The sequence below is a fragment of the Sorex araneus genome, chromosome 8 (assembly GCF_027595985.1).
Source record: "Sorex araneus isolate mSorAra2 chromosome 8, mSorAra2.pri, whole genome shotgun sequence".
In the NCBI taxonomy this organism is placed as follows: Eukaryota; Metazoa; Chordata; class Mammalia; order Eulipotyphla; family Soricidae; genus Sorex; species Sorex araneus.
The window spans coordinates 64,568,696-64,595,327 of NC_073309.1; the positions used below are offsets into that span (position 1 = coordinate 64,568,696).

General features: G+C 44.2%; 1 protein-coding gene across 3 annotated transcripts in view; it reads right to left on the reverse strand.

Moving 5' to 3' along the window:
- The window catches only part of CDC14A (cell division cycle 14A), a 190,216-nt gene that overhangs the window by 85,078 nt on the left and 78,506 nt on the right, over positions 1-26,632 (reverse strand). For all 3 annotated transcript variants that reach the window (XM_055146297.1, XM_055146295.1, XM_055146296.1), the window contains 2 exons: positions 7,909-7,975; positions 2,402-2,464 (listed from right to left, as the gene is read on the reverse strand). In XM_055146297.1, the coding sequence (XP_055002272.1) occupies positions 2,402-2,464; positions 7,909-7,975 (130 nt within the window). The remainder of the gene's footprint in view (positions 1-2,401; positions 2,465-7,908; positions 7,976-26,632) is intronic.

Consider the following 26,632-nt stretch of genomic DNA (forward strand, 5'->3'; position numbering starts at 1 on the left):
GGGAATTACACTCTTTCACTCTTTGTTTCAACTTTTTCTATAGCCTTTTTCCACTAACTCTCAATATCATCATTCACTTTTTTAAAAAAGATGAAAAAATGCCTGCCCCAGTGCTGGGGAGGAGATGGGACCGCTACCTCATTCTCCTGTGACTACTCCACCGAACCTCAACTTCAGTAGAAGATTGCTTTTACCTCATAATCCATACATACATCAAATAGAGGTGAAATTTGTTTATCTTAGAAAAAGACACAGTTCTGTCATAAACATTCTTCTGTTTATGTCTTTCCCTCTCCCCAATGTGTTATAGAAATCATGAAAAGACAAAAAGTATAGCTTGAATGCATTCTGAAATAACTACACAACACTGCAGTGTACAGCCAGGAGACAGAGCCAACCTTCCCTCTTTGAAGAACTATGTGTTCTTTTGTTTCTAGGCTCCATGAAGTGAGGGCATGGAACTTTCTTTTGCCACTATTGAAAATGCCACAATCAAACTACTTTTATAATTAAATTATTAATAATGAATTCTAGAAAAATTTTATAAATTCCTCTAAATTCATTTCGTCTGAGGGGAAAGCCAGTTTGATGGAACTAAGTCCTTCTATCCAAGAATCCAACACTTTTTTATTGCATCATGTCCCATCTACAAGGAACCCACAACCTAATAAGAAAAAATAAAGCTTGTATGTAAATAGAAATAAGGGAAGTGCCATTTGCTAGAGGAGGCCCATGTGGGATTTAACACACACAAAAGGGAAGATGGGGAAACATTTAAGAGGGGCGCATCTGGTCCTGCAGAGCACTGAGTCACCCCAAAACAAGTCTGAGAGAGCTGGGGAGTCGGAGCACAGCGTGCACCCAGTAAGGACCAGGAGAAGAGGTGGCCGGGGGCGCTGGGCTCACTCACGAGAGGAGGTCGGCCTGGTCTCCGGACACAAAGCAAGTGACAGCCAACCGGGGAACAAGCCCGGGCGGAAGATCACTCTGAAGATCACTCAATCCAGTGGGCAAATCACCAACGGAGGAAACAGGCCCGTCTGTCGGAGAGAGGGGCTGGGAGAGTCCGCAGAGAAGACGGGAGATCAGAGGCAGAAAGGAGGGAGGGAGAACAGAGAGAAGAGGGTGAGGCCGACTCCGGCCCCTGCAAGGCGACGCAGACATGCCCAGGATGGAGGACTTGGCCCTGTTGCATGATCAGGCCGTGAGGCCACGGAGGCCCCCAGCAGAAGACCTGGGTCCCGTGAAGGTCTAGCTTCCTTTCAGATCCACTGTGCTCAGCACGGCGGCAGGGTACCCCGAGACACAGTCTGAACCAGAGCACAGTGTGCAGGGCAGTGAGAGAGGTCCTAACTCCCCTGGGGAGCACTGAGAAATGAGCTCACGTCCAGAGAGTCCAGTCTCCAGGCCTTTTCCTCTGCGCAGAGACTCGCTTCCGGACTCTTCCAGTCCTGCTCGGAAAGTACCGATTCTCTCGGGGTCTCCTCAGAGCCCGAGCTCCCTCGGACAGCCTTGGGCTCTAAACTGTGTAACTCAGCAGCTAAGACAGTTCCTGAGGCTTTCGAGTGGAAGCACGGGAAGCAATTTAGCCACGCCTTAGGACCCAGTAAATGCACTCGTATTTCCAAGTAGAAGGCATGGAAAATAAGAAAGGCACAAATCCGGTCTGGCTTTAATACCTAAATTTTAAACTCAAGCTAACATAATTTTGCTAACAAAATAATGCTTTAGAAGGGGCTGGAATGATAGCACAGCAGGGAGGGCATTTGCCTTGCACGCAACTGACCCGGGTTCGATTCCCAGCATCCCATATGCTCCCCTGAGCACCACTAGGAGTAATCCTGAGTGCATGAGCCAGGAGTAACCCCTGTGCTTCGCCAGGTGTGACTCAACAGCAAATATAATAATAATAATAATAATAATAATGCTTTAGAATTATCTTTTCTTGGGGCCAGGAAGGCACTTGCCTTGCACGCAGTCAACCCCATTTTTAGCCCTGGCATGGCACGTGGTCCCAGAGGACTGCCAGGAGTGATCCCTGAGCACAGAGCCAGGAGTAATTCCTAAGCACCACAACTCCTAAACACCAAAAAAGAAAAATTAAAACAAACTTTTTTAAAAATTGTTTTTTCTTATAAACTAAAGGTTCAAAGTCGTTGGGAGCAAAGACTTGATAAGAGAACATGCATAGATATGGCATTCTGCCAAGGATGCTCTGGAGATTCCTGACTCAAGGATAACAATCAAAAGTAAGAGATAAAAAGTGACAACTACAGAACAATTCCAGGATAGTTTTATTCAGTGGCCACTCGTAATAAACCTGGGGACTGGAAGGAGGATGGGTGGGTGATAATTTAATCAATATGCAATTGTATCTTGAAAAGCTGTAAAATGTACAAACCTCATAGTGTTCATATTCATCCGCATCAAATGTCTCAAAGTCAAAAAATCCATGTTGCAATCCCTAAAAACAAAATATGAATTAGTTTTTAACACTAAATTGAAAAAAATATTCTAGTTATTTCTGAATTCCTATTTATAAAACAACCCTGATTTATATGAAGGTCTGAAACCTTTGATTTTTGATATGTATCAAAAAATCATCTTGGGGGCTGGAGCGATAGCACAGCGGGTAGGGCATTTGCCTTGCACGAGACTGACCCGGGTTCAATTCCCAGCATCCCATATGATCCCCTGAGCGCTGCCAGGAATGATTCCTGAGTGCATGAACCAGGAGTAACTCCTGTGCAACGTTGGGTGTGACCCAAAAAGCAAAGAAAAAAAAATCATCTTCTAACATTTGCTTTAAAAATGTCTAACAAATGGTACTGAAGACTTGGAAAAACAGAATAATGTACACTACAAAATACACCTGAGTTCTAAATTAAATTATATATATGCTAGTCTTATATATACACAAATATAATTATGTGTATAAAATGGAACATACTAATAGTCATAGTCCAAACCAATAGGGAGCTATGCAAGAAATTCATACCTAGTTGTAATAAAATATATAAAAGTGATTTACTACTCAGATAAGAAGAAAAACTGAATGATTCTTAGATTTATTTTTCTTTTATAATTAATGGAATATTTTCCCAAGGGGGCATTTTAAATTTATTTCTGCCTTACTTGTTCCTAAAATACTTTCAGAATATTTGTTTTATGGCAGAACTAAAAGTGTACTTGACATTCTTAAAATGTAGACATAGGAACTGACATTTTAAAAAATACCAGAAGGAAAAAAAAAAACACTTCAATACTTTGCAACTAATGACTTGGAACTTGTTTTAAAAAACTATCCTTTTTGTTCAGATAAAATGTTTTCAAAGGTCAGTCTCACTCTATAACCCATAAAGCTGTACAGATTACAATAGTGCACACACACACACACAGTTGCTTTTAAAAGTTACATGAACAAGTCATTAAAAACAGAACTATTAAGCCAAGTCCCAGTTTCTAACTTTAAAACACTTAAAGGTAATGTTTTTCCAAATGAAGAAGCACTAAAAAATAACTGATGTGTAAAAATACACATTTCGAGGACCACTCCAGAACAAACCAGGTATTTTAAGGATAGGATTAAGATTTTCAACTTGACTTCTTAGGTGATTTATATAATTGCCATGTCCTGGCAACACCGTATAGACCAAGCCAGAGAACAGGTACCTGAACTAACTCATCTTTGAAGGGATCACTAAGAAAATGATGGCTGGAGGAACCAGTTGGGATAGGAGATGCATGCCGAAAGTAGATAATGGACCAAACATGATGGCCTCTCAGTGTCTGTGTTGCAAGCCATAATGCCCAAAAATAGAGAGAATATGGGGAATACTGTCTGCCATAGAGGCAGGGGGAGGGTGGGAAAGGCGGGATATTGGTGGTGGGGAATGTGCACTGCTGGAGGGATGGGTGTTTGATCATTCTGAGATTGTAACCCAAACGTGAAAGCTTGTAACTATTTCATGGTGATTCAGTAAAATTTTAAAAATTTATAAAAAAAAAAAAAAAGACAATAGAAGATGAGAATTAGTAAAAAAAAAAAAAAAAAAACAAAGTTACCTGTTTATCTATCTGCAATGAAAAGAGAAAACATAAAACAGGCTCTGAACTATCACTTTCCTTCATTTCTCTCACTTGATGTGCATTTATATACAACTGTGTGCAACAGTTCACACACACACACACTACTTGTATGATATTATCAACACAACAAAATCATAAAGATTATGCTTCCACAAAAAAGCAAAAACATGACTATGCTCCACACACTGTTTTCAGAAGACTACTGTCCTCGCTGGCATGAAAAAGCCCCGGGTATAAGAACTGAGTGCTGGGCACAGGTGAAGGGATCCGCATGACAGCCTTCCAGTATCTGCACTACAAACCACACTGTCCAAAGGGGGTCAGGGGCAAGGGAGAGAGAGAGACAGAGAGACAGAGAGATAGAGAGACAGAGAGAGAAGAAAGGGGTGGGAGCAGAGAAACTGGGGACCCTGGTGGTGGGGAATGTAACCAGTGAAGGGTGTCAGAATATCCTATGACTGAAAACCAACCATGAACAACTTTGTAACTGTGTATCTCATGATGATTCCATTAAAAAAATTAAAACCATTAAAAAAAAGAAAAAGAAAAAGCCCAAGGGCTTTGGTTGGAGAGGCAAAACCTGTACCAGGCGGGAGCCAAGTCCTGCCTGTTTGGTGTCGAGTACTGCACCTCCCTCCCTATTCCCCAGCCCAGAGACTCAGGCTGGGGCCCCTGCTGGCCAGCTACAGGAGCAGGCCCCTGGCTTCTCAGAGCTAGAGGCGATGCTGAGGCTGACGCTTATTTTTAAAAGCCGAATAAGGACCGCATGTGAGAGCAGACACAGGAGCCCTTTGTCCCAGTTGCTTAAGGCCACGCTAATGGGGCTGGAGCAATGGCGCAGTGGGTAGGGTGTTTGCCTGCCTCTGTCCAACCCCTGGCACCACACGGACACCCACTATTAATAGGGGTGAACCCAAAACAAGAAGTTTAAAGACACAAGAATGTGTATGTTGGGGCTGGAGCAATAGCACAGCAGGTAGGGCATTTGCCTTGCACGCGGCAGACCCGGGTTCGATTCCCAGCATCCCATATGGTCCTCTAAGCACCTCCAGGAGTTAATTCCTGAGTGCATTCGTCAGGAGTAACCCCTGTGCATCACTGGGCGTGACCCAAAAAGCCAAAAAAAAAAAAAGGCATGCTAAGCAATCGATCAGATCCTCTAAAATCTCATCTACAGTTAGGAAAGATAAACCCCAGCATGTGACAAAATGAGTTCCCAGAAGACGTCATCCGTGAGCGAGGCCAGCCCATCTCTCCGGTGAGAGCAACAGCACCAATGTCTATATCGAGCCACCAGTTTTAACCCCAGCAGGATACCTCAGGGTGAACTCCTTTGGAATTGTAAATGTGTTTATAAAAGAAAGAATGTATACCAAACTGTAGATAAAATAAATCTAGATTACTTTTGCTCCTCAAGAATTTTTTTTTAAGTGCTGTCATTATTTGGATATCTCCAGAAGAATTCTAACAGGTGTTAACTGAAAGTGTATTTGGGCGAGATCGTCTTCAGGAGGTGAGCTGACATATCAAGTTTTAAATAAAAAGTACAAGATTTCAAAATAAGATTATAGTGCATAAGTTCTTATTATGTTTTTTGGCTGGAAATACTCAGGGATCACTCCTGGCAGTGCTCGGCGGACCGTGTATAAGTTAATTTTTAAATGAACTATCAAAGCCAAAACCAAAATAGGTCAGCATATTTATCATGCCAATTTTCTCAACTCAAAATATCACATGTTAAAATAACATAATGTGAGACTAACATCCAGGCACAGTAGAGACAAGGGCCAGGAAAACTGCTCCACATTGGAAGCTGGGGGAGAAGGCAGCTGGGATGGAAAAGGGACCACTAAGTCAGTGATGGTTGGAGGGATCAATCAAGATGGGAGGTGTGTGCTGAAAGTAGATGAAGGACCAAATGTGATGCCCCTCAGTATCTGTATTGCAAACCATAATGCCCAAAAGGAGAGAAAAGGTAAGAGGGAAATTGTCTGCCAGAGAGCAGGGGGAGGAGTGGGATTGGGGGGTGGGGGTATACTGGGGACACTGGTGGTGAGAAATGTGCACTGGTGTAGGGATGGGTGCTTGATTACTGTATGACTGAAACTCAAATATGAAAGCTTTGTAACTGTATCTCATGGTGATTCAATAAAAAATTTTATATATAGACATATATATGCACACACACACACACACACACACACATATATATATATACGCACTGTAGCACTGTCATCACATTGTTTATCGATTTGCTCAAGTGGGCACCAGTAACATCTCCATTGTGAGACTTGTTGTTACTGTTTTTGGCATATCGAATACGCCACGGGTAGCTTGCCAGGCTCTGCCACGCAGGCGGGATACTCTCAGTAGCCTGCCAGGCTCTCCAAGAGGGACAAAGGAATCAAACCTGGGTCAGCCGCATGCAAGGCAAACTACCTACCTGTTGTGCTATCCCTCCAGCCCGCATACATACATATATATATGTGTATGTATATATATATATATATATATATATATATACATATATATATATATAAAATGTTCTTTTTTTTTTCTTTTTGGGTCACACCTGGCAATGCACAGCGGTCACTCTGCACTCAGGAATTACCCCGGCAGTGCTCGGGGGACCATATGGGATGCTGGGAATCGAACCCGGGTTGGCCATGTGCAAGGCAAACGCCCAACCCGCTGTGCTATCGCTCCAGCCCCATATGTTCTGTTTTCAAACTGCATCAGATAAAAGAACCAGGTTCTAGAATCACTAGTGAAACTATTTACAGGTCACAATTATCTCTGCCAATGGGATCTATAAAATATACATTGCAAAGTAATAAATCATGGCTAAACATTCAAGTTGAAAGGTGCGCTTTGAACTTATGAGAATTTATTAGAATTCATGACACAGACTGCATGACCCTTAGATTATGTTTCTAAAATACATTCCTTCAAGCTCTGAGTCTCAACTTCTCCAGCATAGATGAGTAACTAGGACTCTGACTTTGTGCATCAAATCATTTGCAGGGATGGTTCTAACACAGACAGTAGCTTGTGTTAAACCACCAGTGTCCACTTCCCCAACACGGTATCAGAATGCCACCCCCAAACCCTGAACTCCCTCCCACCCCATCTCTTTGCCTCCTTTTTTAAATGTACATGGAGATTGCATTTAAAATCCCACCCAGATAATCCAGGATTATCTCTTCATCTGAAGTCTGGGCTGGGAACTGACAGTCTGTCTCTAACTAATCCCTTTCTGATGTAGGAAAACATCCAGATATGCTCTCAGGATCCTGGATTGAAAGGACATTTGAACTGGAATTACCCCTGTGAATAACAATCTGTGCCCTGAGAGTAACTTCACCTCTTTGGGGTTGATTCCTCCGCTGTAAAAATGAAATAATATTTGCTCCACTTTCTGCTTCCTGAGTGTGTGATAATATCCAACTAGAAAATGCTGTGGGATGCTCAGTGTTTTGAAGGTGGGCAATGATGTTCTGCTGCCTACCAAGGGAGATGACTCCCCATCACTGCTGCAGCAAGACGATGTCGCTTAATCATAATAAAGCTTTCAGGGTCTCAGAAAGGGTCACAATCACAACAGCAATCAGACTCTTTCTGCTTCTGTGAAGAGCCTCAGAGAAATCCCACCCCAATTTCCCCAACGTCTATAACTTAGAGATTGACCACTAACTGAAAACTAGAGAGCCTTCTGCTTACTGGCCCCTTCTCTCAACTCCACCAATAAATATGAATGTTGATATTATTCCTTTTTCACATTTCTATTTGTGTCCGTTTATCAAAAACAATCATCGTTACCTTTCTGATTCCCTGCAAACAATCGAGGATGGTGAGGTTATAAGTGCAATTTCCAAAGGAAGCATCCCTAAAAAAAATAAATAAATAAATAAAACTTAACATTGAAATTTTTAATTACAATATGCAGATTTAAAAAATACGAATATCTAAGTTAGAGACATGCTAGCTTGATTATACATCTGTCAACCAGGTAAATTTAAGTAACTGATCAGATTCTATGAGAATCTAACAACTCCTTCAGTTTAACTGAATCTCTTCAGAAACTGCTCTCATCCAGGAGGCAGAACTAAAGAGAAAGACCTGAGCCTGGGCTCCAGAGCCGACTGCCTTCACCAGGTTCCACCTCTGCCGTACACTGACTGGATCCTTTGCTCCCTCTGAGCCTTGGTCCCTTTGGCTGTGAAATGTTCCTGACATTAGCTGCCATCCATATGACCGTTCTTGTATTACGGGTTGCCTTAGTGCAGTCCTTCCCGTAAGAAGCACTGAATGAATATTATGACCCATTATTAGTAGTGAATAACAATGAACTAGGCTGTTTCATTAAGGCAAGCATTCATCACCGAGAGAAGTATTCAGATCAAGAGATCACCACCTGCCAAGAATATAGTAAATATGAAGGGAAGGGGTAGACAGAGCGATAATACAGAAAGGAGAGCATTTGCCTTGCACATGGCTGACCCCGGCTCAATTCCTGGCATCCCATACAGTCCCCAGAACACCACCAGGAGTAATCCCTGAGCATCAATGGGTGTGACCCAAAAGCCAAAAAAAAAAAAGGAAGAGGACCCAGGTATTATGGGCAAGAGCAGTCCATCCCATCCATTCCTGAAAAAAAATTAAAAATAGAAGAAAACTAAAGAAAAGGCTGTGAGGCTTCCCAACAATCTCTTCTTCAGCCTCTAATGCAGCATGATTAGAGCTGCATTAAATGTTCCAGCAAAAACAGTGGGACTCTTTCTGGGCCGAAAATTGAGTGCTTCATACTTTATTTAAGTTTTTAGAGCATCTTAGTAGACCTGCTTTAGGCAACATAAAACTAAGATATCAAGTTCAGGTCAGTTAAGCAAGAGCTGGCGCTGGAGCGTTAGCACTAGAAATGTCCCAAGGTGTCCAAGACAAGAAACTTGACCTCAAGTCTCAGGGTCTCTGTGCCCAGCCCCCACTGCTGACTCCAGGGAACAAAGCTGGCAGCACCGGCCAATGACTAGTGTACAGCATGACACAAAGTGAGGTCAAGGACAGTGGGGGCAGTGTCAGCGTCAGAAGGCGTTCCCTGAGGAGGAAAGGAATTTTAAGGGCTATGTAATAGAAAATAAATAAAGTCAACTTTTTAATATCACTGTAACACTGTCTGTAGCACCGTCGTCCTGTTGCTCATCGATTTGCTCGAGCAGGCACCAGTAACGTCTCCATTGTGAGACTTGTTGTTACTGTTTTTGGCATATCGAATACGCCACGGGTAGCTTGCCAGGCTCTGCCGTGCAGGCGGGATACTCTCGGTAGCTTACCAGGCAAGCTTGCCTTCTCATCCGAGAAGGATGGAGGAATCGAAGCCGGGTCAGCCGCGTGCAAGGCAAACGCCCTACCCACTGTGCTATCACTCCAGTCCATAACCATTTGAAGCCACTTGAATGAGTAGCTGCATAAATGCATGAATTAAGATCATGAGTCGTCTTCGCTGCGCCCGCAGCCCGAGTATGATGCAGGAAGAAGACGGAGCTGCTTTGGACACCAGCAGCCCGCCAGCAACCTGCAGTATGTGATTTGAGCGTTTCCGCCAGGCCCCCTGTGCGGGGGCCTGGCGTTTCTCTCTTTTTTTTTTTTTCTCTCTCTCCCTCTTCTTCAACTTCTGAGCACAGCATGGCCTCCACCCCACTTCTCTGAGCACAAAATGGAGAGACGCATCCAAATGCGCGGCACGGCTGGCGGGAGATCGAGGGCGGGGAAGTACCGGTCTCCGCCCACATTGGACACTTAAAGAGAGTGCAGCCACGTGGGCTTCCCCACTTCGCCGCGCCCGCAGGAGGACAAGGGAGGAGGACAAGGGAGCTTTCCCACTTCCGCCAGTGCGGGGGGGGGGGGGGGCCGATATTTCTCTAGGTTTTCCCATCTTATGAGCACCATAAAAGGGTAAAAGATTGTAGTGATAATATTTCAGGTAGAATTTTCCCTGGTCTTTATACAGAAACCCAAAACCGCGCGGCCGCTCTTGCGGCCGCGCGACCTAATGTCATCTTAGTATCAGCAATATGTAATGGTTCCTTCTTAATGGGTCGGACTTTTGTGGGAGATCCTAACAAAAATAGTAAGTCTTTTGTTGCAATATTGAAGGCAATCAAAGTGGTAGCCATCTCTCTAGACTGAACTAAGCTATATCCCCAAGCCAGCTGAGAAGAAATATCCTATCTCGGGAAGAAACGCGGTGTGGTGTCAAACATAGTGTGATGTCCATTAAGCAAACAGACCTGGTGGCGTGGGAATGAGATAAAAGGGGGAAAGTTATGTACATGGAACAGTGGGACGCTGGTGGAATCTCGAGCCGGAGCCGATACCAGCGCAAGATTTTTGGTTCCAGAAACTGCTTGCAGACACTCTACTAGACTATCAACTAAGCCAGAGCCCCACGCCGGCTGATGACGGGAAATAACCATCCTCTTCGGTTTTTTTTCCCTTTGTCAGACAGCGTGGCGATTACTAAACAGGCGTGAACTCGGTGGCGCGGGGCAAGGGGGAAAAAGAAAAGTTATGTAACAAACAGCGGGACTTAATATCTCTATATGCTTAGTAATGGAGAATTATCATTGGCAATAGGACTGTCTTTTTCTTTTTGGGGGGAAACCCCAGCAACGGTAGTGAGTTGTGTGTTGAAACATGGAATGTAATCGAGATAAGCGTAAATGAAGTGAAACTTATCATGTACAAGGGTGGGGACTGGGGAGGTGGGAGGGGGCGGCAGATATACTGGGGGGGTTGGTGATGGAAGATGGGCACTGGTGAAGGGAAGGGTGTTTGAGTATTATATAACTGACATAATCCTGAGAACTATGTAACCCTCCACTTGGTGATTCAATAAAAAAATTAAAAAAAAAAAAAGATCATGAGTCAAATACCATCATCATCACTGAGTCTTAGCATCCTGGCAATATGAAAGTGTAAGTGAACAGACGGGAGAGGGAGTACAGGGCATAAGGCACTTGCTTCGCAGCTGCCCCCAGCTTGAATCCCTGGCATCCCAAATGGCCTCCAGCACCGCCAGGGGTCACGTCTGCTGATCCGACCACTGGCCTGGAGCAGCCCTCAGCACGCCAGGTATGGCTCGACATCCTCCGCCACTGTATCACTGTCACTGTCATCCTACTGTTCATCAATTTGCTTGAGCGGGCACCAGTAACGTCTCCATTTGTCCCTGTCGCGTGCTAGTATAGCCCGATGCCGTACTGGGGGCTCTTTCAGGGTCAGGGGAATGAGGACCACCATTGTTACTGTTTTTGGCATATCGAGTACACCTCTCGGTAGCTTGCCGAGCTCTCCGAGAGGAACGGAGGCTTTTGGGGTGGCCTCTAATTGCCTTTACAGGAGTATGTAAATATGTGTGTGTAGGATTACATGGGTTTGTCCTTTCAACCTTGCCACAGGAAGCTTAGGTTTTTTGGGTTACTCCCATCACAGTGCTCCCATCCCTGTGTTTATTTGTACCTTCTTTCTTTGTGCTCTGTTGACTTGTAAATATTGTTTTTCTCTTCTCCTTGAGTCATTTGCATAGTTAATTCAGAGCAATGTCCTTTTTGTATGGACACAAGAAGACAGTAAGTGCTATGCTTTTGTAACTTGGGAGTTAATTGACTCTGAATGATATTCACCTCTGGGGCATCTGTTCTCTCAACTTCAGCCTCAGATGCCCTTACTTCCTAGCACCCCCAAAGGCAGGGTCCCGACGAGGGATTGGATGGACCCAAGGCAAGCGGTGAGCTATGTGCTACCCTGCATTGAGATGGGCCTGGGAAAAGAGCCATAATGCTTAACTATAAGTTAAGAGCTTGGTCATGGACAGATGCTGTCATGATCCAAAAAGTTATAACTAGATTCAGACCCTGCTAGGGTTAGGAACGATTAATCTGGCCTGAGCACTGTAGTCTGAGTCTGTAGCAAGATGCTCCCAGGAGAGCTGCCCTACAAGCCTCAATGTATCTCTTACTGTGTCCATACAAAAATAACTAATATTAAGATGTTAATTAAGATGTTAGGAGAAGATGAACACCCCTAGGTGGTGTTTCTGCCCTTGAGCCTGATATTGATTTTGCTACCAGACTGGGTATAGCGATGGCCCAGAGTACTGGGAGTGGAGAGACAAGGGAGGATAGGGTGAGAGAAGGGGGGCAGGGTAGAGCCTGGAGAGATGGGCAGGAGAGACAAGAGACGGGAATGAGGGGCAGCGGGAGGCTAGAATGGGGGGCTCGGAGAGACTGGAACGGGCGCATGGGGAGAATGGAATAAATGGCAACTGATCAACCAACCGGCTTGGCCTCGTTTCCTCCTACATTTGCCCCATGGCCTGGGCTGCCCCGGCTGGGCAGTGGCCCAAGACCCACCGGACCAGGGCAGCAAGGGGGAGAGCCATCGGGGCCTTCCCTGGCCACCCAGAGATTATACATGTGTGTTTATATATTTTATAATACATTACATATAATATACATTAAGTATAGAGATTTTTTTATAGTGATTTTTTTTAAGTAGCTAAACAGATATAACTCTGAAGTTAACCTACTGGAAGAAGTTTTGGAGTGTGTGTGTGTATGTATGTGTGTGTGGGGTGTGTGTGTGTGTGTGTGTGTGTGTGTGTGTGTGTGTGTGTGTGTGTGTGCTGGTCTCTGGGCCACACCCCGCTGTGCTCAGTGCTGACTAGCTCTGAGCTCAGGGATCACCTCTGGCAGTGCTGGGAACGACATGGGTTGCCAGGGGTTCTGTCAGATTGAACCCATGCGTCTACCAAAACCCAAACAAAACGGGGATGGGAAAGGTGAGTGTGGGCCACAGCGGAGGTTCTCAGGGCTTACTGCTACCTCTGAACTCAGAATCACTTTCGGTGGGTTTAGAGGAACATATGAGATGCCTGGGGTTAAACCCAATTCTGCAGCATATAAGGCAAGTGTCCTAATCACTGAACTATCACTTCTACCCAAAAAAGAAAAATTTTAGGTACTTTTTAAATGGAATTCAACAAAGTCAGGGATAATAAGAGAAGACAATCACAATACAATTTGAGAGTGGGAAATCAGAGAGATGGGTTTAAATAAATTAGGAGACCAAGTAACTAAATACCAAGCTGACAAGGGGAAAACAAATCAGCGAATCGACCCAGTTAATACCAGATAATTCTCAAGATGCTCAGAAAGTTCTCTGCTGGAAATGAGAATGCAGAAAGTGATTAAAATCAGGTGGAGAGTCCATTTAAGAAGTGAAGGGGGGCGGGGGGCTGGAGCAATAGCACAGCGGGTAGGGCATTTGCCTTCCACGCGGCTGACCCGGGTTTAATTCCCAGCATCCCATCTGGTCCCCTGAGCACTGCCAGGGGTGATTCCTGAGTGCAGAGTCAGGAGTAACCCTTGTGCATCACCAGGTGTGACCCAAAAAGCAAAAAAAAAAAAAAATTTAAGAAAGGGGCTGGAGCGATAGCACAGCGGGTAGGGCGTTTGCCTTGCACGCAGCCGACCCGGGTTCGAATCCCAGCATCCCATATGGTCCCCTGAGCACTGCCAGGAGTAACTCCTGAGTGCAGAGCCAGGAGTAACCCCTGTGCATAGCCAGGTGTGTCCCAAAAAGCAAAAAAAAAAAAAAAAAAAAAAAAAGAAGCAAAGGGGGAAATTCTTTTTAATAACAATAAGGACACAACTTATAAATAAACGAATAAAGTTTGAAAAAAGCTAAGCAAGTTGGGCCGGAGAGATAGCTCAGTGGGCCGGAGCACAAGCTCTGCATGTGGGAGACCCAGGTTCAAGCCCCGCCAGGATACTGGTCTTCTGAACCTCACCGGGAACGACCTCCAAGCACCGATCTACAAGTAGCCCCTAAGTATGTCCACGTGTGGCCCACAAACCAAATCAGTACATAAATCATAAAAGCTGAAAGAGCTTGCTTCATGAAATAAAATGCTACCTGCCATTTCAGAAACCACCCTTCCCTGCTAATTTCACCCAAGCACCCACTTAGTGAGAACCACAAAAATACAGGGTGGTCGACCCCTGAAGACAGCAAGACACCTGCCCTGCACAATATTCGAGTTTGAAGGGGGAAGTTACAAGTGAAAGAGGTTTTGAAGTGCACTGTTTCAGGGAATGGCCAGGGTGTTAGAAAAATACCACACTCTTGTGCCTCTCCACCCCCTCCAGATGAAACCCCGGTGGCCACGAGCTCCAAGAAGCAAAACCCAGGTACACGGGTTCAGGACTGAGACTCCAGGCCATGCGGTAGCAGGGGAGACTGGTGGTCCCTCCCCCTATCCCCGCCCGTCTGGGGTCCTGGCTGTCACGCCCACGATCTGCCTCCGGCCCCCATCTCAGGCATCAAGGCCTTGATCCAGAGACTCCCAGATGAATCTCAAAATGGATTCGCTCCCTACAGAGATGTTGCTGGCAACAGCTTACAACTTCAGGATTCCAGAAACATGAGGCTGTGAAAGCAGCCACACAAGCACTCATGATATTCATCATAAGCAATAGAAAATAAATCATCAAGCATCTGCCCCTGGCAGGCAGGCTTAAGTGGTGGTGGGAAAATTCCAAATAATGGTCGTGGGAAGGTTTAATGGTGGTGGGATTGGTGTTGAAATATTGATCAATTAATTTGATCAATTAATGTGAACAACCTTAGCACTGTAGCACTGTTGTCCCGATGTTCATCGATTTGATTGAGCGGGCACCAAGAATAACAGACTTGTTACTGTTTTTGGCATAATGAATATGCCACAGGTAGCTTGCCAGGCTCTGCCATGTGGGCGAGATACTCTCAGTAGCTTGCCGGGCTCTCTGAGAGGAGCGGAGGAATTGAACCCGGGTCGGCCATGTGCAAGGTAAGCGCCCTACCCGCTATGGTATTGCTCCAGTGAACAACCTTATGAAAATATCACTGTATCACTGTCACTGTCATTCCGCTGTTCATCAATTTGCTCAAGCAGGCACCAGTAACGTCTCCATTGTGAGACTTATTGTTACTGTTTTTGGCATATTGAATACGCCACGGGGGGCTTGCCAGGCTCTGCCATGCGGATGGGATACTCTCAGTAGCTTGCCGGGCTCTCTGAGAGGGGCAGAGGAATCGAACCCGGGTCAGTCGCGTGCAAGGCAAACACCCTACCGGCTGCACTATCACTCCAGCCCAAATGAAAATTTAAAAAAAAAGAAGAAGAAAAATGTCACGCTCTGTTAAGATCAATGGTGCCTTCCCACCCTGAGATCACATTATTCAGGATACTGAGGGGCTCCCTTGTCTCTCTGGATCTCTGGATCTCCTGTCTCTCCTGTCTCCCTTGTCTCTCCTGGATCCTGCCCAGTGGAATTTAAACGGCCTTGGGCCTCGACTGCATCAAAAGAAACTAATCAAAACGTTCTGGGGTCTGCTTCAGGTCTGCCTTCAGTCACTGGCCCACTCCAGCCTCCTCTTTGAAATCAGATTTCTGGAAAGCGCTCATACTCCTGTCTCTGGTTTTCTCCCTCTCACTTCTGTTCAGTTTCACCCCCGTTCAGACCATGAGCTCTTCTTACTCAGATGCCGCAGAGATCTCTGTGTGACAAGCCCGGGATCCCGTGTTAAAGACGCACAATTCAGAGCTCGCGAGTCCGTTCAGAGGCTTGCCTCTCACAGCACTGCAGGGGATGCCCCACACACCACGAGTGACCCCCAAGCACAGAAGTAGGAGTGAGCCTTGAGCACTGCCTCAGGTGGCACAAAAACAAACTCAAAAACAGGTACACAACTCAGTGACTGGACCAATAGCACAGCGAGTAGGGCATTTGCCTTGCACGGGGCCGACCCGGGTTCGATTCCTCCCTCCCTCTAGGAGAGCCCAGCAAGCTACCAAGAGTATTCCGCCCACACGGCAGAGCCTGGCAAGCTCCCCGTGGCATATTCGATATGCCAAAAACAGTAACAAGTCTCACAATGGAGACGTTACTGGTGCCCACTCGAGCAAATCGATAAACAACAACTACAGTGCTACAGAGCTATTTTCACAATGTTGTGCCACTATCACCACTAATTTCAAAACTTTTTTTTTAAATACCAAAAAGGAATTCTGTATCCATTCATGGTAACTCCCCATTCTCTGACCCTGGGTCCAGCCACTACAAATCTTTCTGTCTCCCTGGATTTGTCTATTTTCCGGCCAGCGACTATTCTACACTAATCATCCTATAGTAACAATAACCCACCCTTTGGACGGGCTCTTCACTCGGTGCCTGGGATTTCCTTCTGCTTCTATGACGACACCTCCCATTGCCCTTTGCAGACTCGCCACCTCCATCTGATCTTTAAAACTGAGAGTGCTCCAAGGTCCACTCCAGAATCAAGCCCATCTCACTACACAGTCCCCCTAGGTCAGGGGCTCTCAAACTCTGCACCCTCTTAGCGGGTTCCTTAAGATTCTGACAGACAGTTCCGGGCAGAGCCTGAGACTGCATCTCCCACTGGTTTCCCGAGTGGCGCCGATGCTGCTGGACTGGACCGCTCCGTCCCACACCCTCTAACCTACATAAACGCCCACCCACCCGCCAGTGACCCTCAGAGTGACCCACACGCGCCTTAGAACTCCAAACAGAATAGCCAACAACATCTGTGACGTTTCCCTGACTGATTACAGGCTCTCAAACTCAACTGTATATGAAGCTTCACTCAAAATAATAATACACTGAACCGCCCACCCCACAGGAGCCCTTCCAGCTCGCCCTCGCCTCACTATTCCCCTCTGCTTCTCTTCTGCGAAGTCTCCTGAGGCATTTGCTTCTCTGCAGCCCCCCTTGTTCACGGAGCCCCCGGCCTTCCTACATCCCCTCTGCCTTTCTCAGTGTTCTCTCCACTGAGTTGCGAGTGAAGCCTTTTGTAAGGGTAATAGGACTCAGTCCCTCTCTCAGCTGAAACCTTCACTGACTTCCCAGGGCTCTGAAGGGAGAGTTCTTCGCCTCAGCAGGGATGCGAGCCGCTGGTGTCCGGTCCTCCCTGCCAAGCCCCTTTCTGTACCCAGCACAGTGGCCTTCCCCAAGCACCTCAGAGGACACTCCCCACCCGTCCACAGGGCCTTTGCCCCTGGGGTTCAGCTGTTCTACCAGGTAAAGGGAAAATCCCCAATGACACCCCAGCTCGGAAATTTTTGCCCCCGAGCTAACAGGCAGTTTGACATCCTATCCTGGAGTGCTCCTTCAACTCTAAATCTCACTCAATAAGGGGCCCACAGCAGGAGAGCTGCCTTTTCTTTCTTTCTTGTGTTTTTGTGTGTTTATTTTGGTTTTTCACTTTCATACCTAATACAATGCCTGGCAGAAAGAGAGAATCCAACAGCTCGCAAATAAACAATTAACTTAAGCAATAAAGCTTGGAAGCTCTTCTCAATAAAACTCCCTATAATATCCTCTGGCCTCTCTGCTATGAACACAGCAGCCTGAGACCGCAAACCTCACTCAGGAGAAAAGCCTTCTTCCCATCAACACCAAATCCCTTCTGCCCATTTAAGACCATTTCCTCTGTCTTCCACTAAAGACTATTAAGCCTATAAGCAGTTGTGCTAGTAGTTTTCCCTTCATTTGCCAAGTGGAATTAAATAAACCTGCATTAATTTTAACCCAGACACTTTTTTGAGGTTGCAAAAGAGTTCTGGGGCTGGAGCAATAGCACAGCGGGTAGGGCATTTGCCTTGCACTCGGTCAACCTGGGTTCAATTCCCAGCATCCCATATGGTCCCCTGAGCACTGTCAGGGGTAATTCCTCAGTGCAGAGCCAGGAGTGATCCCCGTGCATCGCCAGGTGTGACCCAAAAAAAAAGGTCCCCCCAAAAAAAAAATAGTTCTGTGCTACAAACTTTTAAATTCTCACCAATCCACTGTATTTACAGTCCTCAAATGTTTACTTGACTCCTGGAATACCCTTTCATTCATTTATCTATATGTGCATTCACATTTATTGTATCAAACATTTACCAAGTTTAATAGGAGAACATGTTGTATTTTTCAACTCCCTCATAAAAAAAACACTGAAATTCCACAGTGAAAAGTCTGCACGCCCCTTCGTGGATGTGGGGAGAAAGGGACTCTTCTTCACTGCTGGTGGGAATGCCGACTGGTTCAGCCCTTTTGGAAAACAATATGGACGATTCTCAAAAAGTTAGAAATTGAGCTCCCATTTGACCCAGCAATACCACTCCTGGGAATATATCCCGGAGAGGCAAAAAGGTATAGTAGAAATGACATCTGCATTTCCATGTTCATTGCTGCTCTGTTTACTATAGCCACAATATGGAAAAAAAACAGAGTACCCGAAAACAGATGAGTGGCTAAAGAAACTCTGGTATATTTACACAATGGAATACTACGTAGCTGTCAGAAAACATGAAGTCATGAAATTTGCATATAAGTGGATCAACATGGAAAGTATCATGCTGAGTGAAATGAGTCAGAAAGAAAGAGACAGATATAGAAAGATCGTACTCATATGTGGAATATAAAGAAGCTGAGAGGTACAAGCTTACAATGTTGCGATTCCTGGCAGACATTTCTCTGGACTTAGTTACTAAAATACTAAAATACAGAAATCCAAAACTATGCTGCTGCTAGTGCGGCCTCCTGACCTCATATCTCTTCATTCTCAGCAATGGAAAACAAATTACCAAATGCTTTCTTTTCAGCAGATCGACTTTAGGGAAGAGAAACTCCAAATCAATAATAGTGAATTTTTTGTTTAAATATTGAATGTAATCAAAGTAAAGTGAAAGTAAAGTGAAATTTACCAGTTACACATGCGGGGTGGGGGGCTGGGGAGGTGGAGGGAAGGGGGGAGGTATATCGTGATTCTTGGTGGTGGAATATGTGCACTGGTGAAGGGATGGGTGTTTGAGCATTGTATAACTGAGACTTTAACCTGAAAGCTTTGTAACTTTCCACATGGTGAATCAATAAAAGAATTAAAAAAAAAAAAAAGTCTGCACGCCCCTTGCCGCTAGGACAGCGGCAGAACGTATCCCTATTTGCATGAGGGTTTTGCCATGGGTGACATTACTCTCCTAGACAGATCAACACAGGCTGCTCTTCACTCAGAAGATAAGTTCATATCCCCAGATAACCAGGGTTCTAATCATTCATCTCTGCTAATCATTCATCTCATTATCATCTAATCATCTCATCATTCATTGCGTGGGAGCCAGAGAAATGGTACAGAGAGCAGGCCCTTGCCTTGCACATGGACGGCCTGGGTTTGATTCCATCCAACCCTCTGAGCCCTCCAGAAGAGAGCCCGGAGTGCAGAGCCAGGAGAAAAGCCCTGAGCACAGCTGGGTCTGGCCCCAGTCCCACCCCCCAAGAAAGATAAATCATGTATCTCTAAGCCTCAACCAGAAAGACTAAGATTATACGCAACAGCTGCCTTTGCTATCCAACTGAAAAGTTAGCCAAACTGATGTTGTATCACCTAAATTCCACACAACCCTATTACCTAAATACGACTTCTGGTATGTCACTGAGCCATAAATCTGTTATAAAAATTCTAATCCCCATGACCTTGGGAGGGGAATGTGGTCAATAAATATTTGTTAAATAAAAAATAATAATTAAAAAAACTACCGAATGAAAATGTGACTAGTTTAGAAAATTAAAATTAGTTTATTTTTATCCTTTCTCAATTATTTACATGGGCTGGAGCAATAGCACAGCGGTTGGGCATTCACCTTTCACGCGACCGACCCGAGCTCGATTCCTCTGCCCCACTCGGAGAGCCCAGCAAGCTACCGAGAGTATCGAGCCCACGAGGCAGAGCCTGGCAAGCTACCCATGCGTATTGGATATGCCAAAAACAGTAACAATAAGTCTCTCAATGAGAAGACGTTACTGGTGCCCACTCGAACAAATCGATAAGCAACGGGATGACAGTGACAGTGACAATTATTTACACAGAAGCAGTAGAAATGTCAGAATCTCAGATAAACATGCTAAAAAGGTAATAGTGAAGCAAATGATAGAAATCTTTAGCAATAATTTGTCAGAGATTTTTGATAATTGAAATTTTAAACTAGGTTAAATAAGTAAGAAAATAAAGACTATTTCAGACAAAACAAATAGTGTGATTCTGGATTAACCTGGTTTAAGAGCCTGCCCCTTGGAAAAAATGGAACCATAATGCTGAGTCTAGTTGTAGTTCATCAAGGGGATGAAATTTCAAATATATTCCTCAATTCCTTATTCAAATCTCTTTTGAAAAAAAAAATCTCATTTTATTAAGTTTGATAAGAGAAAAGCATTGAAGCATTGAGCATCAAGATTCTTTTACTAGAATATTAACTACTTAGCTTCTTTCAAAGATAAGTTTTCTTTTAATTAATTCTAATTTCTTAAATAATTTAGATCTATTAAATGTATTGTATCATATATAAAATTGTATTATCAAAAAGCACAAGTTGTTAAAATGATTATTTATTTGCAAGTCTTCTAGAAATACAAGTGTAACATCATTTTTTACAATTATTTATACTTTTGAAATTAAAATTAAGGATATTCAAGGTTATGCATTCTTAGAATTCTATGTAATTATAAGGAATAAAAATGAGAACATTAATACAGAAAGCCATCTGCACGCCGATGTTCACTGCACCACTATTCACAATAGCCAGAATCTGGAAATAATCCCAATGCCTGAGAACAGATGAGTGGATAAAGAAACTGTGGTACATCTACACAATGGAATACTATGCAGCCAGCAGGGAAAAAAATAAAGTCATGAATTTTGCTCATAAACAAAGGGACATGGAGAGTATCATGCTAAGTGAAATGAGGAGCCAGAGGAAGAAGGACAGACATAGAATGACTGCATTCATTTGTGGGATATTAAAAAAAAAATAGTATGAGATTAATACCGAAGTAGAAACAAGGGCTAGGAGGATTGGTCCATGGTTGGAAACTTGCCACATTGAGGGGGGTGGGCGCAAGTTAGAACAGGGAAGGGACCGGGATGACCATGATATTGGAAATGATCCCTTTAGACAAGAACTGAGTGCTGAAAGGAGGCAAAGGGATATACACGATACCCTTCCAGTGCCTGTATTGAAAACCATAACACCCAAAAGGAGGGGGGGGAAACCTGTCATTGGAGGCAGCCTGGGAGGGCGTGGCAGAAGGAAAACTGGGGACACTGGTGGTAGAAAAGGTAATGGTGAAGGGTCGGGTGTTGGAACACTGTATGACTAAAACCCAAACGCGAACAATTTTGTAATTCCGTCTCTCATGGTGCACTGTAGCACTGTCGTCCCCTTGTTCATCGATTTGCTCAAGTGGGCACCAGTAATGCCTCCATTGTGAGACTTGTTGTTACTGTTTTTGGCATATCAAATATGCCACAGGCGGGGCCGGAGAGATAGCACAGCGGGTAGGGCATTTGCCTTGCATGCGGCCGACCCGGGTTCGATCCCCGGCATCCCATATGGTCCCCCAAGCACCATCAGGAGTAATTCCTGAGTGCAAAGCCAGGAGTAACCCCTGAGCATCGCTGGGTGTGACCCAAAAAGCAAAATATATATATATATGCGCCACAGGGAGCTTGCCAGGATCTGCCATGCGGGCAGGATACTCTCAGTAGCTTGCCGGGTTCTCCGAGAGGGATGGAGGAATTGAACCCAGTGGGCCACGTGCAAGGCAAACACCCTACTCTATGTGCTATCACTCCAGTCCTCTCTCATGGTGATTCAATAAAAATTTTTTAAAAGGGGAGAAAAACAGAAATAAGGCTAGTAGTGTTTTTCATTTCTTTTTAAAAAGTAAAGGATGTAGACATTTTACTAAAAGGAAAATAAGGAATTCTGTCTTATAGTGAAACTACCTATTCGTAGAATGAAATGAAGAAAAGTTATAATATAGAATGTGAACTTAATATGCACAATATTTTTAGGAAAACTCTCAAAAAATAGAAACTGAGGTCAAGAGATGGTGCAGACTCATTTGTGGAGTATAGGGTAGCATCACATGAGGCTGACACCCAAGGACCATAGATACAAGGGCCAGGGGGATTGCACCATAGTTGGAAGACTGCTTCATGAGCGGAGGGGAGAAGGCAGATGGAATAGAGAAGGGATCACTAAGAAAATGATGGCTGGAGGAATCAGTCGGGATGGGAGATGTGTGCCTAAAGTAGATAATGGACCAAACATGATGACCTCTCAGTGTCTGTGTTGCAAGCCATAATGCCCAAAAGTAGAGAGAGTATGGGGAATATTGTCTGCAATGGAGGCAGGGGGAGGGTGGGAAAGGGGGATATACCGGGGATACTGGTGGTGGGGAATGTGCACTGGTGGAGGGATGGGTGTTTGATCATTGTGAGATTGTAACCCAAACATGAAAGCTTGTAACTATCTCATAGTGTTTCAATAAAATAAATTAATTAAATTAAATTAAATTAAGAGATGGTGCAGAGTGACCCCTCCAGCACCACTGGTCAGTCTCAGAGAGCCCTGAGCCCGGCCTGGGTGGCACTCTACTGGTCTCCGGCACAATGGGGCCCACACGGCACAGCACCCTCAAGCTCTGGCATAGAACCACAGACCTGGCCGGCCCTGAGCACTTATTTTAGAGTCCCTTTTAGGAGAAGAGATTTTATGTGCATGTTTTGCATGTGAGAGCCTTGGTTCAATCTCTAGCACAGTAAGCACAGTAAGCACCACCAGGAGTGACCCCCAGCCACAGTGCAAAGAATAGCCCCTGATCACCACTGGGCATAGCTCCAAAGAAACAACAACAACACACCGTTTGTGATCTAAGTGGACAGAATCTAGTGAATCACTGAAAATTCTAAAGTTAAATTTTAGTACCCGTAGTATACTTTTATAAAACCAAACTTTATTTTTTTCCATCAACTAAAAGGACAAAAGAATTCTTAGAGTGTGATCAGCCTTTCATAACATTAAAACTGTTCAAGGAGTACCTAGAAAACAAAGATATTATCTCTTATGGAAGTAACTTCATGAGCATCGGGTCAATTTACTAGCAGATTCTTAGTTTAAATATAGCCTTGACTTTATTTATTTATTGCTTTGTTTCATTTGGGGGCCAAGTCTGCAGGGCTCAGCGAGACTTACTCCTGGCTCGGTGCTCAGGGATCAGTCTGTTAGGACTCAGGGGAAACCGTATGTGGTGCCAAGGGATCAAACCCGGGGTGGCTGTGTACAAAACAAGCACTTTATCCACCAAACTATCTCTCCAGTCCCACATAAATTTTTATTCCACTTTTAAGATCCTTGTCACACTGATTAAATAGATAAAGTATTATTTTACCAAACTTTGTGTGTTTTTTTGTTTGTTTGTTTGTTTGTTTGTTTGCTTTTTGGGTCACACCCAGTGATGCACAGGGGTCACTCCTGGCTCTGCATTCAGGAATTACCCCCGGCGGTACTCAGGGGACCATATGGGATGCTGGGAATCGAACCCGGGTCTGCCACGTGCAAGGCAAGCGCCCTACCCGCTGTGCTATCACTCCAGCCCCGCACTTTGTGTTTTAAATCCTTTCCTTCAGTTTTTGGACTACACTTGTGGCTCTTCTCCACAAATAATCTTGTGCTATTTTTCACAAATAACCCAGTGTTATTCCTGTCTCTGTATTCAGGAATGACCTCTGATCATGCTGGGGACTCAGACGAGGGTCTGTAGGATGCAGGGCGAGCACTTCAACCCCTGTCTCTCCAGCCCATTTTATTTATTTATTTATCTATTTATTTATTTATTTATTGAATCACCATGTGGAAAATTACAATGCACCAATCTGGTGGGAACCGGCCCATACTACACCAGTCCAGCAGGAAGTGAAGCATGAAACCACCATTTACCCTCCGAACTGACATGGGGTCTGGATTTTTAAAATTTTTTTCTTTCTGGGTCACACCCGGTGATGCACAGCGGTTATTCCTGGCTCTGCACTCAGGAACTACCCCTGGTGGTACTCAGGGGACCATATGGGATGCTAGGAATCGAACCCAGGTCAGCCGTGTGTAAGGCAAACACCCTACCTGCCATGCTATCGCTCCAGCCCCTAATTATCTATTTTTTTAAACTAATGTTTCAGTTTTTATTTTTCACTTAAATAAGAATTGAGACTGATTTTTTTTTTTGCTTTTATTGGGGGGGTCACACCCAGCGATGCACAGGGGTTACTCCTCGCTTTGCTGGGAATCGAACCGGGGTCCGCCATGTGCAAGAAAATGCCCTACCCACTGTACTATCACTTCAACCCCCTGATCTTTTTCTAAAACAATGCATGGTAGACTTGAAGAACTTGATACAGAGCCTAGGGTGACCATCCCAATATTTATGTCTGATCTGAACAAACCACGTGCTATTTTTCACAAAATCACAGACAATACAACTTGGGGACATCTGCCATCTAGAGATGATTCTGCCTACATCTATAAATAGTGATTAAGTTCATGACGTGGTATGGAAAACAAACTTGTCGAAGAATTTCTAGGAGCCCTAAATAAGATCACTGCCATTGACTAAGTACTGTACTCTGTTGACTAAAAAGTTACTGCTTCCATTTCTCCCTCATTCTTCCCAATCTTCTGTACCTGCCAACCAGTCACTGCCCTGCTGGTGCAGGAAGCTTCCTCCTCAGGCTCCTTAATTCTCCTGTGTTATGCACTCTTCAAGCTCAACATTTTTTATTCTATAATGGACCACTGCACCAATCTGGTGGGAACCGGCCCATACTACACCAGTCCAGCAGGAAGTGAAGCATGAAACCACCATTTACCCTCCGAAGAAGAAAGGAGCCAAATACAAAGGGAAGACTTTGTGAAGGAAATCTTGGAAACTGGCACCCAAAGAAGTTGGCATTACCAATGCCATTTTGTTGCCCCTTACCTGTAACTAGAGAAAGTCACATTCTGTTGGCCTGAAATAATTAAACTTTTTTAGGAACACAACTCCCTTGACACATAGCCGCTGTAATCTAATAGGGCCAAGTGGTCTGACACATATTTATCTTTTTTCAGAGACTTTATTACTGGATTCAAGACCTGAGAATATCGGAAATTAAGGCATTCTCAAATGAGCCAGAACTAGAAACTCTGATCAAAATGACGAAAAAAATTTTCTGAGAATTAAATGATTCTCTGTTGAGTAGGGTCTTCTCGCCTGCCCATGACATTTTCATAATACTCTTACTCCTTAAAATTCTCCCTCACTCAGAGAGAGATAATCATATGTCCAAAACACAGACTCAACAAAACTGAAAACATGAGATCAAAGCTACAACCACTGAAACTCCAGCTGACTGGTGGAGACGGCCAGGCCTTGGAGTGGGGGTGGAATTTGGGAACACTGGTGGAGGGGCACTGACAGTGATGATGGGATTGGTGGTGAAATAACATATGCCTAAAACTCAACTATCCAGAACTATGAAAATCACAGTTCTTTCATTAGAAAAAAAAAAAAAATTCCCCCTTGCCCAGGCTAAAGTGATGATAAACCTTCAAGTTAGAAACTTTGGCGTTCTTCTGGTGAAAAGAAATAACTTTTCCTTAGTGGAAAAATTCTCATTGTCAGTGTTTGACTTACTGTACAAGAAGCAGTAAAGCTTGCATTTCCAGGAAGTATCATAAGAAAAGTTGAAAATAAAAAGAGTCTTAAGCAAGCATAACGTAAATTTTGTTTCTTGTACTTGATAATTCGAGAGAAAAACATTTTAAGGAGAGCGTTCCCTTTGAAGTTCACCAAGCCTTGAAAAGAATCTGTAATATCGAACTGAGACTTTAACCTGAACGCTTTGTAACTTTCCACATGGTGAATTAATAAAAGAATTAAAAAAAAAAAAGAATCTGTAATATTGTATTTAAGCAAACAAATACCTGGCTCAATATTTTCTGTTGAAGATACATTTGACATTTACATCCAACTTCTACCAGATCATGTTTACTTTGCTTGAAGAGAAAGAGGCAGCCAAAGGCTAAGTTCTGAGTGCCTGACCCCTCTGAGTCTTTGTTAGAGATTTGCAAGTTCTGGCCTGCCCAGAGGATCCCAAGTAATTGGTTCTTTCCCACTAAGGTTAAGCTGCATGAAGACATTGCTCGGCAACAGAGCTACCACCAGTGGTCAGTCCCCAAACACAACAAACTCCTCCCTAATGCAAACGGTGGGGATTCACTCCAGCACAAAAGTCATTTTAGAGAAACCTGCCATTGGGAAATTTGTGGGTATTAACTACTCCATTAAAAAAATTTTTTTTCCTGTACTCAGTTCTGCTCTGAGTTACATATTCCTATTCATTTTAGATAAAATACCACTCTGTGATAATCCATCTATGTGCAAGACACTCAGGAAACAGCCTAAAATCTACTTGGAAAGGATAACAGATTATTCTAATCTCAAGAGATTAATTTTTTTTCCACCCAACTGTGGATCAGGAAATGTAAACAAAAGTGTTCTGAATGCTCCACTGATTGTTGACAAAAATCAGGGTGGCGTGGAGGGAAGAAGAAAGGAATGGGTGGAAA